The sequence below is a fragment of the Oryzias latipes genome, chromosome 18 (assembly GCF_053564925.1).
Source record: "Oryzias latipes strain Hd-rR chromosome 18, Olatipes_Hd-rR_3.1".
Classification (NCBI taxonomy): domain Eukaryota; kingdom Metazoa; phylum Chordata; class Actinopteri; order Beloniformes; family Adrianichthyidae; genus Oryzias; species Oryzias latipes.
This window is the reverse complement of record NC_136254.1, coordinates 37,075,259-37,088,563: the sequence shown is the minus strand read 5'-3', so window position 1 is coordinate 37,088,563 and position 13,305 is coordinate 37,075,259. Positions and strand designations below refer to the sequence as shown.

General features: G+C 43.8%; 1 protein-coding gene and 1 long non-coding RNA gene across 10 annotated transcripts in view; one reads left to right on the top strand and one right to left on the bottom strand.

Annotated features, from left to right (window-relative positions):
* tfr2 (transferrin receptor 2) overlaps positions 1–13,305 on the top strand; it is a 92,936-nt gene that overhangs the window by 64,985 nt on the left and 14,646 nt on the right. For 3 of the 6 annotated variants that reach the window (XM_078936894.1, XM_078936896.1, XM_078936895.1), the window contains exons 2-5: positions 158–294; positions 12,515–12,577; positions 12,654–12,828; positions 12,915–13,101. In XM_078936894.1, coding sequence (XP_078793020.1) covers positions 12,548–12,577; positions 12,654–12,828; positions 12,915–13,101 — 392 coding nt within the window. In that variant the 5' untranslated portion in view covers positions 158–294; positions 12,515–12,547. Of the gene's footprint in view, positions 1–157; positions 295–12,514; positions 12,578–12,653; positions 12,829–12,914; positions 13,102–13,305 lie in introns of those variants that run through there. The other 3 variants (XM_078936897.1, XM_078936898.1, XM_078936899.1) reach the window with 2 other exon arrangements.
* LOC144987460 (uncharacterized) lies at positions 4,118–8,730 on the bottom strand. Of its 4 annotated transcripts, none has more exons than XR_013651343.1 (5): positions 8,612–8,722; positions 5,809–5,900; positions 5,358–5,461; positions 4,986–5,249; positions 4,118–4,554 (listed from the first exon to the last, which is right to left on the bottom strand). It is a non-coding gene; the product is annotated as an uncharacterized LOC144987460 (long non-coding RNA). The 4 variants fall into 4 exon arrangements; XR_013651340.1 differs by lacking the exon at positions 4,118–4,554 and adding an exon at positions 6,172–6,246 and having other exon boundaries at positions 4,663–5,249; positions 8,612–8,730; XR_013651341.1 differs by lacking the exon at positions 4,118–4,554 and adding an exon at positions 6,172–6,246 and having other exon boundaries at positions 4,663–5,249; positions 5,809–5,885; positions 8,612–8,730.

The window sequence follows — 13,305 nt, the reverse complement described above, 5'->3', positions numbered from 1 at the left end:
AGAATAAAATTTATAATAACCAACACCAGCAAAACAACTAAACTTTAAATAAGTCCATTGGTTTTTTCCCCTTGGAGGCTTCTGTAGATGGCGCCTGCCCAATTGTCTGACTGGAGTATTTAAAGGCTGTGAAGACTTGACCTTCTTTTTTTTGTAGGTGGCGGTAATGTACCTTCACGCTGGTGCCTCCCACCAATAAATCACAAGAAGAAGAAGAAGAACTCCTCTTTTGCGCGTCCTCCCAGCACAGCTCCAGGGGGGTATTCCAGAAAGCAGGTTCTGCTAGCTCCCACAGTAAGTTTGAGGCTAAGGAAGTTGATAATCTCAGCTTTCAGTTCCAGAAATGGAGGTATGTTTCAGGGTAGGTCAGGTTGCCATAGCAACTCATGCTCTGAACATAACCTGGTCTGGAGCAGGTTTAGTTGAAGGTTAGTTTGTTTACAGAGAGGTGAAGCAGCATGGCGTGTCCATTTGAAGATGATTTAGTGGATGAAGAAGCTCAGATAATACTTTTTCCACCATGAGAGGGTGATAAGACCACATATGGATGTTGGAAAGAGAAACTTTTACTTTGATCTAACTCAGTTATTTGCTTCAGTTTAGATAAATTATTTTTTGTTAAGTCAGTTTAAAAATAACACGTAGTTATCAGACAATTATTTTACTTTCATTTAAATTAATTCAATTAAGTAGGTGTAACTTTGGTGCTGCTGTTAGAGCGGCACCGCAAGGGATTGTGGGATATCATTCCCTTTGCCTGTCTGGACGGATTTGGGCTTAAGTGTGGGTTTTTGACCAAATGTGTTTAGTTGTTTAGCTGTTTTACTGTGTTTTGCCGAGTTATTTGTCCTACTATGCTCTAGTCTCTGCACCATGAGTGAGAGGTAGGGAGAGGATGATGAGTTTATATAGCACCACTACCAAATTACTCCTGTGATGACAATGATGATAAATTCTTTTTAATAAGTTATGCACGCCGCACATTTTTTCCCGTTGTTAACAGGTTGATTGTCCAATGGGTGTGCTCCCAATTATTGAGAATTCTTCTCAGGTGTTTTCCCTGTGGTCATGCCATGTCCCTGCCTATTTAAACAAACACCAATAAACAATTGATTGTATGTTCTGACTGCAGACTGTGTCCCAGTGTGTGCTTTTGCTCCCCTTTGGAAAGCCACGTTTAACAGGTTATGGGCCCAGATGTGCTGATATATGCCCAGACATGGTGTGAGTAGCAAAACAGTTTGATGAGCTATCATTTCAAACTTTTGGAGTGCCAGCACCATGAGGAAAGGTTGAGTGAAAGGTCACGTTGGTCTCGTCTTGTGTTTGATGGAGATGAAAAGAATTATGAACTCTGGGAGACAAAGTTTTTGGGACATCTGCGGTTACAGGAACTGAAGGATGCAATTCTAAATGAACCTGCCACAGATGGGGATGAAGACACACTGGCTGAGGATGCAGCGAAAAATGCTGAAGCATATGCTGAACTTATTCAATTCCTTGATGACAAAAGTTTGTCTCTGGTCATGCGAGAGGCCGCTGATGATGGCCGTGGCGCTCTCAAGATATTGCAAGACTATTATGCTGGCAAGGGGAAGCCCAGAATTGTGAGTCTCTACACTGAATTAACTTCCCTGCAAAAGTTAAGTGGTGAAAGTGTGACTGATTACGTCATACGTGCTAAGACTTCAATCACAGCGCTGAGGAACGCCAGAGAAGTTTTGAGTGATGGACTACTGGTTGCAATGGTCTTAAAGGGGTTGCCAGAATCATTCAAGCCTTTTTCAATTTTTGTCACTCAAAGCGATGAGACCCTCTCTTTTGCAGATTTTAAGATCAAATTGCGCAGTTATGAGAACACTGAAAGCATGCGTACAGCTGTGACCAAGGACAATGTCATGGGTGCCCAGGCACGGAAAACTAGTGCCCTGTCGGGTGCAAGGATGCGAAATGTAGAGAACAGAGACATTGAGTGTTTCCGTTGTGGTCAGAGAGGACACAAGGCAAGACAGTGTCAGCGTGGTCAGCAGTGGTAGAGGCAAGGCAAGAGCAACACACGGCGAGGAGGTCGGAAGCAGCAGCGACAGGACAACGCACGCGGAGTATCCGAGGAGACGGATAACACCTTTGCCTTCTTGGTGACAACTGATTATCAGCCGGGGAGCGACATCACCAGAAAAGGGTTAATGGTGGACACTGGTGCAACATCGCATATCATTACAGATCTTGCTAGGTTTAAGAGCTTTGACGATCAATTCCAGGCTGAAATGCACTGTGTAGAACTGTCTGATGGGACAAGGTGCAAGGGGGTTGCGGAGCGCAGAGGAGAAGCAGCGGCGTGGCTGGTTGACAGTGGGGGAGGTCATATTTGTGCCACACTGAAGGAGGCGCTATATATCCCCTCCTATCCCCAAGGCATCTTCTCCATGAGAGGTGCAACTTCCAACGGAGCAACAGTAATCTTCAAGGAGGGAGAAGACGTCCTGAAGTACAAAGACGGTACATGTTTTCTTATTCATGAAGACAATAGACTGTTCTATTTGCCTACGGTTCCTGAGAACAATAACTGTGATCAATTTATGAGTTGCCATGACATTCAGACGTGGCATGAGATTTTTGGACATTGCAATTATAATGATGTTCAGAAGTTGGAATGTATTGTTGATGGCATGTCAATTAAGGGTAAAGTACCTAAATCTATGCAATGTGAAGTGTGTGTTCAAGGTAAATTCATTCAAAGTAGGAACAGGAAGTCTGATGTAAGGGCAAAGTTGGCATTAGAGTTGGTACATACTGACTTGGCAGGGCCCATTAACCCAGAGTCCAGAGAAGGTTATAGGTATGCACTTTCCTTTTCCGATGACTACTCCAGTGCAGTGTTTGTGTATTTTTTAAAGCACAAAAGTGATACTGTGGAAGCTAGAGAGAGATTTCTATGGAGTTAATTCAGTCTCAATAATCAGAAATGCACACAACCGGTTTTACAAATACACACGCTCCGATTCACAAATGTCATTTTATGCAAACGTGAAAAATAAATTCGGAAATACACACCCTGTGTTTCACAAACACACACATTGTGTTTCACAAATGCACACTAAATGTTTTACAAATGCACAATAAGTGTTTCTCACAAATGTGCACACTGTTTTTCACAAAAACATTTTAGAAATTCACAATAAATGTATCAGAAATACACAGTAGGTGCTTCACAAACATGATTTTTAGTTACACATGTGGTGTGAACTCACAGATCATTCGAATTGCAGACTGTGCATTCAAAATCCCGTTCTCGTTTGTGAATCTCCCCGTGTGTGTGACAGATTTTTCTACGGTGAATATTGAGACTCATCTGACGGAGCGGGTCAACTAATGTCACCATTGGCTAGTGAATCTGTCAATCAAACTCATCGGCAAAGCAGGCGGGTTCGCTTTTAGCCAATCGAATGGCCCCTTACACTTTCTCTACGCTTTCTGCAGGTGGCAAAAGCCCCGCCCATGTTTGATTCTGTACCAGTCGGTCGTTAGCGTGTTAGCCTTAGCATGGCTTGTCGGTTTATTTGCCTTCGGTTGTCAAAATTTACTGGCTTGTGCAACTTTTCAGTGGACCTGGGAGCAAGGCAACAGTGGTTGAATGCAGTTGACATTGAATCCATCGAACTCTGTACTGGTCATGAGATTTAAAATGAATGTTTCACTCGGGATTGTTTGTACGTTATCCTTCTCTTAGCTTTCATGCTAGCATCATTTCAACACTCAGACACGGTTCCCTTCGGTCTTGATCATCTGAAGGTGGAGGAGAAAAATCTTTAACTTCCACAGTAGGTTCTGTGGAGAAACTGGCATCACTTTGCTCCGTACCACGCAGTGGGACTACATTTCCTCAAGTTCATCTCACTGTCAATCACAGATACCCAATACACCTGCTCAGCCCGAAGTCACTTTGCTGGACCTTAATTTTATTTTTTTAATAACTCAAATGTCATTGATTTTATATTGTAACCATATACATATACACCTCTTGGCCAGGTCACCCTTGTAAAAAAGATCCTCATCTCTCTGGGTTTTATAGCTGGTTAAATACTACACAACAAAAGATGGTCATAGAACAACAAAGTGCAAACATTCACCCTTTATTGCAGAGTAAAATTCAGAGAAAACATGGACAGATTAAAACATCAAAATTTAAGCAAATGTGGGATCTCTACTGATTTGAATTTTATTTAAACTGGAACTAATTTTCATAACTTCCTTACATACAATGAAGTCCCTTGAACAATACAGCAGTATTGATTTGAACTTTGTCTTCCTCCCCTCAGTCTCTCTTCTTCTGTATGTAATTATGTCGCCTAAATTAAGTTCTAAACACACTGGACAGTAAAGATGTAGGTCCACTCCCAAACGGTCTGAATTCCACAATGGATTGATGTCGTCTTGCAGTTCCAACATTTGTGGACCCAAAAGAGGACTGTCCCATACCGGGACATTGATCCCAGGATGAGGCTCAGTCATGGATCCACTCTCCTCCCATTCAATCTCTGGAACCAGCATACTCTGACAAAAAATAAAAATAACGATACTGTTTATGAACAGCACTGTTTTTTTTAATGTTTTAGATTATGTAGGAACAGTGACCGACTAATAATAACTTATATTGTTGCTTGCAGGCAGACCTCATGTCTCCATAACTGTTTATAATTTGCAAATAAGTGAACCTTAACAAAGTAGTGACATTAGTACATCTGATGGCTCATAAGGCCATGCATTGTGATGCATTTTGAACTTGCAGATGTGCTATTCTTCCTACAAACAAACAATTTAGGGAAATTGTTTGCACCACACAACAATAATCCTTTTCATTCATTTTCGATGAAAATTCACTGTAGTCATTATGATTTCATGATACTCTTCTTGATACTTTCCACTTTAGTCAAACTGCACACAAATCAGTTGTCCAGTACAGTGAGATTAAATAAAGCATTTACCCGGGGATCAGAAACAGGGTTCTGGGTCAAGCCCAACTGCCACAGCTGATTTGGTGTCATGCTTTGCTCCGTCCTGATTGGATGGCTGTCCCACGCGTCACTAAAGACATCCAAACTGGCCTGAATGCGTGGTAGGAAAATATAGTGGCAGCAGAATACGTGATGTTACCGATATTGAGCAAGTCTTGGTCCTCAGGAGAGTGCAGGATGTTGTAATATAAACCAGTAACACTCACGAAGACATCACACCAGAGGAGCTCAATCCTGTATTTGGAAAAAAGCAAAAAGAAATATTATATTGTCAGATTTATTTTTAATACATCATTCACTTTTATTTATATATTAAAGCGTCTAAAACTAGGTTCAACTCACCGTTGATTGTGTGTGCTTCAATGAAGCTGTTTGTGTCAGTTCTACGTACTGTGAGCATTTACTCGGCTATGCCCGCATGTTCTCCTCCATGATCTCCTCTCACCCTGACAATAACATGAAAATCATGTCTCAAACACATAATTACAAATGCATCGGCAATACGGTACACATCAATTTAAAATGTAATGTTCTTATGTATGATGCCAATAAGTAGAATTTCTAGGTTAGATAAATTGCAGGAGTGGGTTACATGTATCACTGGGGAAAAAATTGAGGTGAGAGACTGAGGGGGGGGGGGGTAAAATGTTATTCATGACGGGAAAGAGTTTTAGAGTTGCCTTTGTTTTCAGAGAGGAGTCTAAAAAAAGTTATTTTATTTTTGTACAAATAACCAAGTACTTATCCTGCCTGATATGTGAATAAAAGATTTCTTTATGAATAACATGAATACCTCAGAGGAAAGCCATACACGTTCACAGCGTCACTGAAGAAGGCCAAGTGGGTGTCTGCACAGTTGTTGTCTGCCATCTTCAGGTGCAAGATCTATGGAATACAAGTACAAATACTTTCAACTGACAGATATTTACAGGGGCAAAAATGCTAAATTCCCAATTGATAAAACAGTAATACAATAGGATGATAAAATATGAAATAGAAGGGTATTTAATAATCCCTGAGGAAATTTTTTAAAAATGGCCATCTTAAAAAAACACATAAACACACATGCATTACAAATAGAAATATCACAAAATAAAAAGATTGATAAAAAAGGTAAATAATTGGAAAATCAGTGGGTAAAATTAAAAGAAATTACTTGTAAGATGCCCTGCCAGAGAGTTGTATTGCCTGAGGAACAAAAGATTGTCACGCTGTCACGCTTCAGTAATTCCTAGAGAATAAATAAAAACATGACAAACATGGATTAGATCATTTAGCTGTCTGAGATTAAATTACATAATTTTCAAATATTAGAAAGGGGAATTTTTTTAAAACACTCTTGCTATGATAACTTGAGCTTGTAGTAAAGAACAGCGTTAAAAAAAAAATCAGAGACTAGACACTGATCACAGGAAGCCTGTGTGTAATATTTACAGTAACGTCTACTCAAATCACTGTTGACAGCTGATTTCTCCCATCCACCCTTTCTGTGACTACTTATCGACTACAAAACAGCCTAAAAACATAATGTTTGGGATTCTTGTCATTACGTCATTGGAAGTAAAGATAGGGGGATTTTAGTGGCTGTCACTCTGATCTTTTTTTTTTTTTTTTTTTTAACTTGTCCTGTCCAACAGCTAGGCAAACAGATGAGAGCTGAGGGCCTCTTGTGTTGGACATATTTTACTTTAACAAGAGGGGTTATTCATCTTCAGACAAACCAAAGGTATGTCTGAATAAACCCCTTTTGTAATTGAGGCCAAACTTTATTAATTTCAATCATGTTTGAAGATCTTTGGTGTTGGACCGGACGGAAAAGGAAAGAGGGGAAGAAGAGAGAGGGACGTTAGAGAGAGGGGGGGTAGGGGGGTGATAATAGGAGGGGAAGGGGGGTAAGACCATGAAGCAGCATACAGCAACAAGTTTACTGGTTGTTAATCATTATGGTAAGGTTCAAATGTAGTACAAAAAGGGCGGAGCCTGTCCACACACACACTAAAATATTATCAACACACCTGCTAGCCGCAAAAATGTCCACATGTCAACATGCACACAAAACAGATAGTGTTCACGAACGCATACCTATGCCTTTAAACCAACTAGTGTGAAATCTTTCATTCATTCAATCATGCAAACTATTAGTGCAAAGGTGAGCTAACACCTGTGCTCAGGTGAGTGTTTATATTCTTCTAAAATGGATGGTGGAATGTGAAAAGAAGGAGGAGGAGCGCCCAGCCACCCCCACACCCAGACCCCCGCCGCAGCAGCAGCGGCAGCCGGAATTCCCCCAACGCCACACGGGAACAGGCAGGGAACAACCGACGCCCGGGCGACCAAGACCGCCACCCAGGCCAGGGCCAGCAGGACCGCCGCGAGGCCCCCAGAGCCAGAGAGCAGGGAGGCGCAGAGGGAAAGAGAGCGCCGCCCCAGCCCAGCCAGGAAAGCAGCCCCCCGCCGCGCCGGAAGAGCCCAACGCAGGGCCCCACCGGAGAGGGACGCCCACAGCCCCAGACGAGCACCCCACCACCACCCAGGAGTTCCGGGCATCCCCCCGCCCCGACCCCAGGTACGAGCCAGGACCCCCCAAGGGAGACCCGCTCCGCACTCCAGGCAGCCACCCACCCGGCCCACGGTTGGTCCAGGTAGGAGCAAGGCAGGGGCCCGCCGCCCCCGCCCAGGAGGGGGGAACCCCGGGGAAAAAAGGGCGGCCCACAAGGGATGTTATAAATATGGCCCGACCAGGCTCGGCCATGTTGGAAGTTTGGCGGGGCCCAGCGCTCAGGGGCAAGGACCAGGACCCACCCCCCAGGGACACGAACACCCCCGGCTCTGGTGTTGCTGTCACTCTGATCTGACACAATCTCACAGGGCTGGTCATCACAATACGGGTTCTAACGTTAGAAACTTAAATGAGGCTTCTCATTCAACAGTGGATTCACGTCTGTTATATATAAAAAATGCCGTTTTCATGAATGTCATATGAATTAACTTTGTTGCACAATCCACCCCGTCTTAAAGTCTGGGTTGTGAAAATGCTGTGTCTAACTTTAACCCGGATCGCGTTTACATAAAGGCAGCACACGGAACAGCTAACTTACTAGTTAGCATAGCATCAGTGTTTAACAACATCCCCGTCTCCAAAACAATACTTTTTATTAAACTTTCATTGCTGCTGTAAATCCGGCACGCTTTTCCCCTTAGTTCTATCTGAATCATGTTAAGAACCTACAGATCATTGGCTACAGACGCTAGCTTGTACCGACACCGGCTTGAACTTCACTCACACAGGCAGACACAACTTGAGTCGAAAGCCGGCTAGTTTCGAGGCCCCTGGTTGGTTGTAGTTACTCGTGTTGTGTGAAGAGCTGGTATGCCAAGTATAAAACTTGACAAAACCATCATAAGTCCTCCCCCGCTTTCATAAAAAATATGACCGCACAGGCTAAGCTAAGCTAATATGCGGTGGGGGTACTCTGCAAACGACTCGGCTGAAGTGTTCATAAAGCATTCACACATGTCACTTGGCTAACTTAGTATTCAATAACATTACAGGACGTACAACGAGGGAATAATAATCAAATAAGTGCATTACTTACGGGCTGAGACTGATCCCGTTCAGAAGACCTCTCCGCCATGTTTGCCGCCCGCGTCCTCCCAACTGCTGTGCAGAACAGCTCCCTCCCTCGTCACTTTGAAAGTGAGGAGTGTAAGGGGCCATTTGATTGGCTAAAAGCGAACCCGCCTGCTTTGCAATGAGTTTGATTGACAGATTCACTAGCCAATGGTGACATTAGTCGACCCGCTCCGTCAGAGGAGTCTCAATATTCACCGTAGAAAAATCTGTCACACACACGGGGAGATTCACAAACGAGAACGGGATTTTGAATGCACAGTCTGCAATTCGAATGATCTGTGAGTTCACATCACATGTGTAACTAAAAATCACGTTTGTGAAGCACTTACTGTGCATTTCTGATACATTTATTGTGAATTTCTAAGATGTTTTTGAGAAAAACAGTGTGCACATTTGTGAGAAACACTTATTGTGCATTTGTAAAACATTTAGTGTGCATTTGTGAAACACAATGTGTGTGTTTGTGAAACACAGGGTGTGTATTTCCGAATTTATTTTTCACGTTTGCATAAAATGACATTTGTGAATCGGAGAGTGTGTATTTGTAAAACCAGTTGTGTGCATTTCTGATTATTGAGACTGAAATAACTCCATAAATTCCTACCACAACCATCACAGAAACCAATGAACTGGTTTACACTTCAGCAGCAGTGATCCTTGAGATGCTTGGCTATAAGAGCAACCATGGAAGAAAACAGTACCCACCATGGAAGCAACGGTTAGAGGCCAAAATCAAGGCAACTCGGAAGAATGTGAGTAAACTGACAGAGGCTCAAAGAGGTACAATGAGAAAGCAAGTACCTAAGAGATACAGCCAGATGCCCATACCTGAAGCACTGGAAACTGAAAAACAAAGGCTCTTAGCCTTGAGCAGCCGCCTAAACACAAGAGAAAATGAAGCCAGACGAATAAACAGGCTATTCGCAGCTCAACCTGCAAAAGTGTACGCTCAGTAAAAGTGTACGCTCAGTGGCAGGGTCAAAACAGCTGAGCAGACCCCCTAGGCTAGAAACTGAACAGTACTAGAAAAGTATATGGGAGAAAGAGACAGCACATAACAGCAATGCCCAGTGGCTGGTCTCTCTGAGAAAAGAACATAGCAACCTCCCTGAACAGAATCCAGTAACCATCACAGTGGCAGACATCCAAGAAAGAGTCTCAGGTATGAAGAACTGGACCGCACCGGGCCCTGACATGATACATGCCTACTGGCTGAAGAAGCTTACCGCACTCCACGAGCGCCTGGCAGCACAAATGAACCAGCTGCTAAGAGATGGGACTCACCCCGAATGGCTAACAGAAGGGCGAACAATCCTGATCCAGAAGGATCCCTGAAAGGGTGCAGTCCCATCCAACTACCGACCAATAATCTGTCTTCCACAACATGGAAGCTCATGTCAGGCATCATTGCAACCAAGATAAATAGGCACATGGATCAATACATGAGTAACACACAGAAGGGCATTGGTAGAGACTCCAAAGGAACCAAACACCAACTCCTGGTCGACAGAACAGTCGCTCAAGACTACAGGTCACGACACACCAACCTGTGCACAGCCTGGATTGATTACAAGAAGGCCTATGACTCAATGCCACACACATGGATCACTGAATGCTTGGAGCTGTACAACATCAACAGGACTCTAAGAGCCTTCATAGGAAACTCAATGAAGCTGTGGAAAACCACCCTTGAAGCCAATGGGAAGCCACTTGCACAATTGACTCCTGGATCCACACCACCAGGATATACAGTTCTGACATTGGGAAGTCATTCGGGCTCGAGAAATGCAGCCGGAAACACAAAAGCTCCTCACCATGCATGGAGGGTTCCATCCCAAATCCAGCACCCTGAGCCGCAAGGAAGGAGGCCGAGGACTAGTGAGCGTGTAAGCAGTAACCCCCAAGCTGGAGGAGTGGCTACAACAGATACCTGGAAAGACCTCAGACCTCTCAGTCCAGAAAAGAACAGGAACAGCTGAGATACTGCAGGACCCTCAAGCTCCCAGGCCTCTGGTAGAGGACCCCAGCTTGGAGGAGAAACCACCCACGGAAGGGGGAGGGGGGCATTTTATATATATATGCCTTACAATGAAGATATAAATACTTTGTCTGTTCTTTTTCTCCAAGCAGAAACTCTTTCTTTTGCAGCCGTTTTACTTTTTTGATGGACGTATAACCTTCATACGCTGTCATTAATCTCAGACTCCGTCTCACTGAAGTATAGCTCTCTTTTTTTTTCTCCATGCGTTTCCATGGTGACTCCGTAAATCGGTGATCTATTGAGAATGTCTTTATGTACCTGCTGTGCACGTGCATTAACCCAGGGTTACCAAGAGGAGCGTAATTACGCCAACTCATATCCGGTCTTCTGGAACCGACATACCCAGAGTAAACAAGTTCAGGAGGATTTCAGCCAGAGTTCAGGGTTAAAGTCAAGCTAGTTTAAACATGCTTCCTGGAATACCCCCCCCTGGTGTCTCAGGCTCGGGGAGGGGTTTTCCTTTCCAATGTTTTTCGTTTTTGGTCCCAAGTATACGGTCCATGGGGAACATGCACACCTTTCTCAGTTTAAGTTTTGCAACGGCTAAACTTACAATTTGGTTAACGAGGAAGAATCTTCCTTCTGATGGATGTGCGGACGTTCCTTTATGTTTTTCTCTTCTGAAGAGTCGTGTGGATGTTGACTGTTTAAAGTTGATCGTGACCTTCAAAAGTCTGACAGCATGTGGACTCTGGAGGGAGTTCTGTGTATGACTGGGATGATAACAACAGTGTGTTTCAGTTTTGATTGATTACTGGTTTACAAGCTGTGTTTCCATTTTTGATGATTGCTTTTTCTCTTCAATTAAGTATTTTTTTTTTACTTTCAGTGAAGCCTTGTTGTAATATGACTCATGAAAGTACTGTGGAAAATAAAAGTTCCACTTTTCTTCCTCCTCTATTGTGGGAGGCAGTGGCTCAGGTGGTTGAGCAGGACGACCACTGATCGCTGGTTCGATCCCCCCAGTCAACTGTCGTTGTGCCCTTGGGCAAGACACACCCCCCCCCCCCCCCCCCCCACTGCCTCCAGCGTGTCTCCACTATGTGTGAATGTCCCGGTGACGGTTAGAGGGGCGGCCACGCCTCTGTCAGTCTGCTCCAGGGCAGCTGTGGTCCATCAGTAGAGACCATCAGCAAGAATGAATGAATGAATGAATGATGGACACACTGGAAGAACGTTAGTGTCTGGAAAAGCAGATCCATCCATTATTATTATTATTTTATTGTGAAGAACCTGGATTTTCTAGAAAGGACTGTATTCAATTTTAGTTCGTACCCCGTCAGTTTCTTACACACAGAAATAATGAATAACGACTCAGAGACAGTTACTTATCTTTTGTGGAGGTTTTACTTCGTCCAAACACGAAGGGGACAGACATGAACATGGTACATTCAAAGTCCGAACCAACGAGCTCAGGGATGGGCTTTGGTATAAAAACCCTGCATTTGCATATTCAGAATATCGTCCGATGGACCTCGTGTGAAAATCACGCCCACAGGTTACTGCTGGAGAGGAGCTCCAAGGCTAAAGTGAAGATAAGTATGAGGCCTCCTCAGCAGAAAACATGCACAGAAAAGAGGGAGTATGGGAAGAAACTGTTAGAACAATAGTTTGGCTGTGCTTTCTTCAAATGTAATATAATTTTGAGATGACAATACATGCTCAGTGAATTAAGTTTAAACCATTAGTGTAATAAAAGTTAAAGGCAGTTTCTAACTATTCTTCACATTTATCCATTCTTTACTGGAACATAGAAAACATCTCTGGCTAGTTATCAAATAAAACGTTTCAAATTTTGACAGTAATCTTCTTCATCTTCATCAGAATCCTTACAGGATCTAAAATCAGCAGAGCAGCATGGACTCTCTGACCTTTCACCTCACACAGGTGGGTAACAACTGAGACAAGCCCTGCCCCTTGGGGGGCAGTTAGCATGGTTACTTTCTCTGTGATGTCTCTGCAGCGCTCTGAGGAACCGTCTGAGGAAGAGGAGGAAGAGGGGTTGGCGTTGACGGAGGAGCTTAGATTTGAAACTCTTGAGGAAGGGGAGGGGTCAGGTCTCCAGCTGAGTTATCGCCATGGTTACAGGAGAGGCTGCTTACTGCTGAGTGTGGGCGGAGTCATTATCTTTACTGCAGGTAAATGCACACACGTGCACACACACGTGCACTAACACACTAAGATTGGACCAGTTCAGTCACATGACCTCAGGACTCCCCCTCAGCGTTCCTGCTGGCCTTCTCCATCCTCACTGGGGGGTTTCGCTGCTCTAAGGTGGGGGGACTAGGGGAGGGGGACCAAGAGGGCGGAGCTAACACATCCCCAGAAGGAGGGGGGGGGCTTTACCTCGGTGAGCTGAGAGAAATGATGAGGAGGTTTCTGAGAGATGAAGATATCCACAAGACTGTCAGGTATGTTCCTGTTGTCAGTTAACCAGGGTTACCATGGTAACCAGTTTAACCAGGTTAACCAGTTCACCAGTCTGGTTAGAGGACAGACTCTAGCAAAACTACACCAGTCAGCAGAAATATTAAAGCTTTATTTTCTCTCATCTGTTTTATTTATTTAGACTTTTAGTGTGAAATGGACAGGAAATGGATGGAAACCATTTTCAA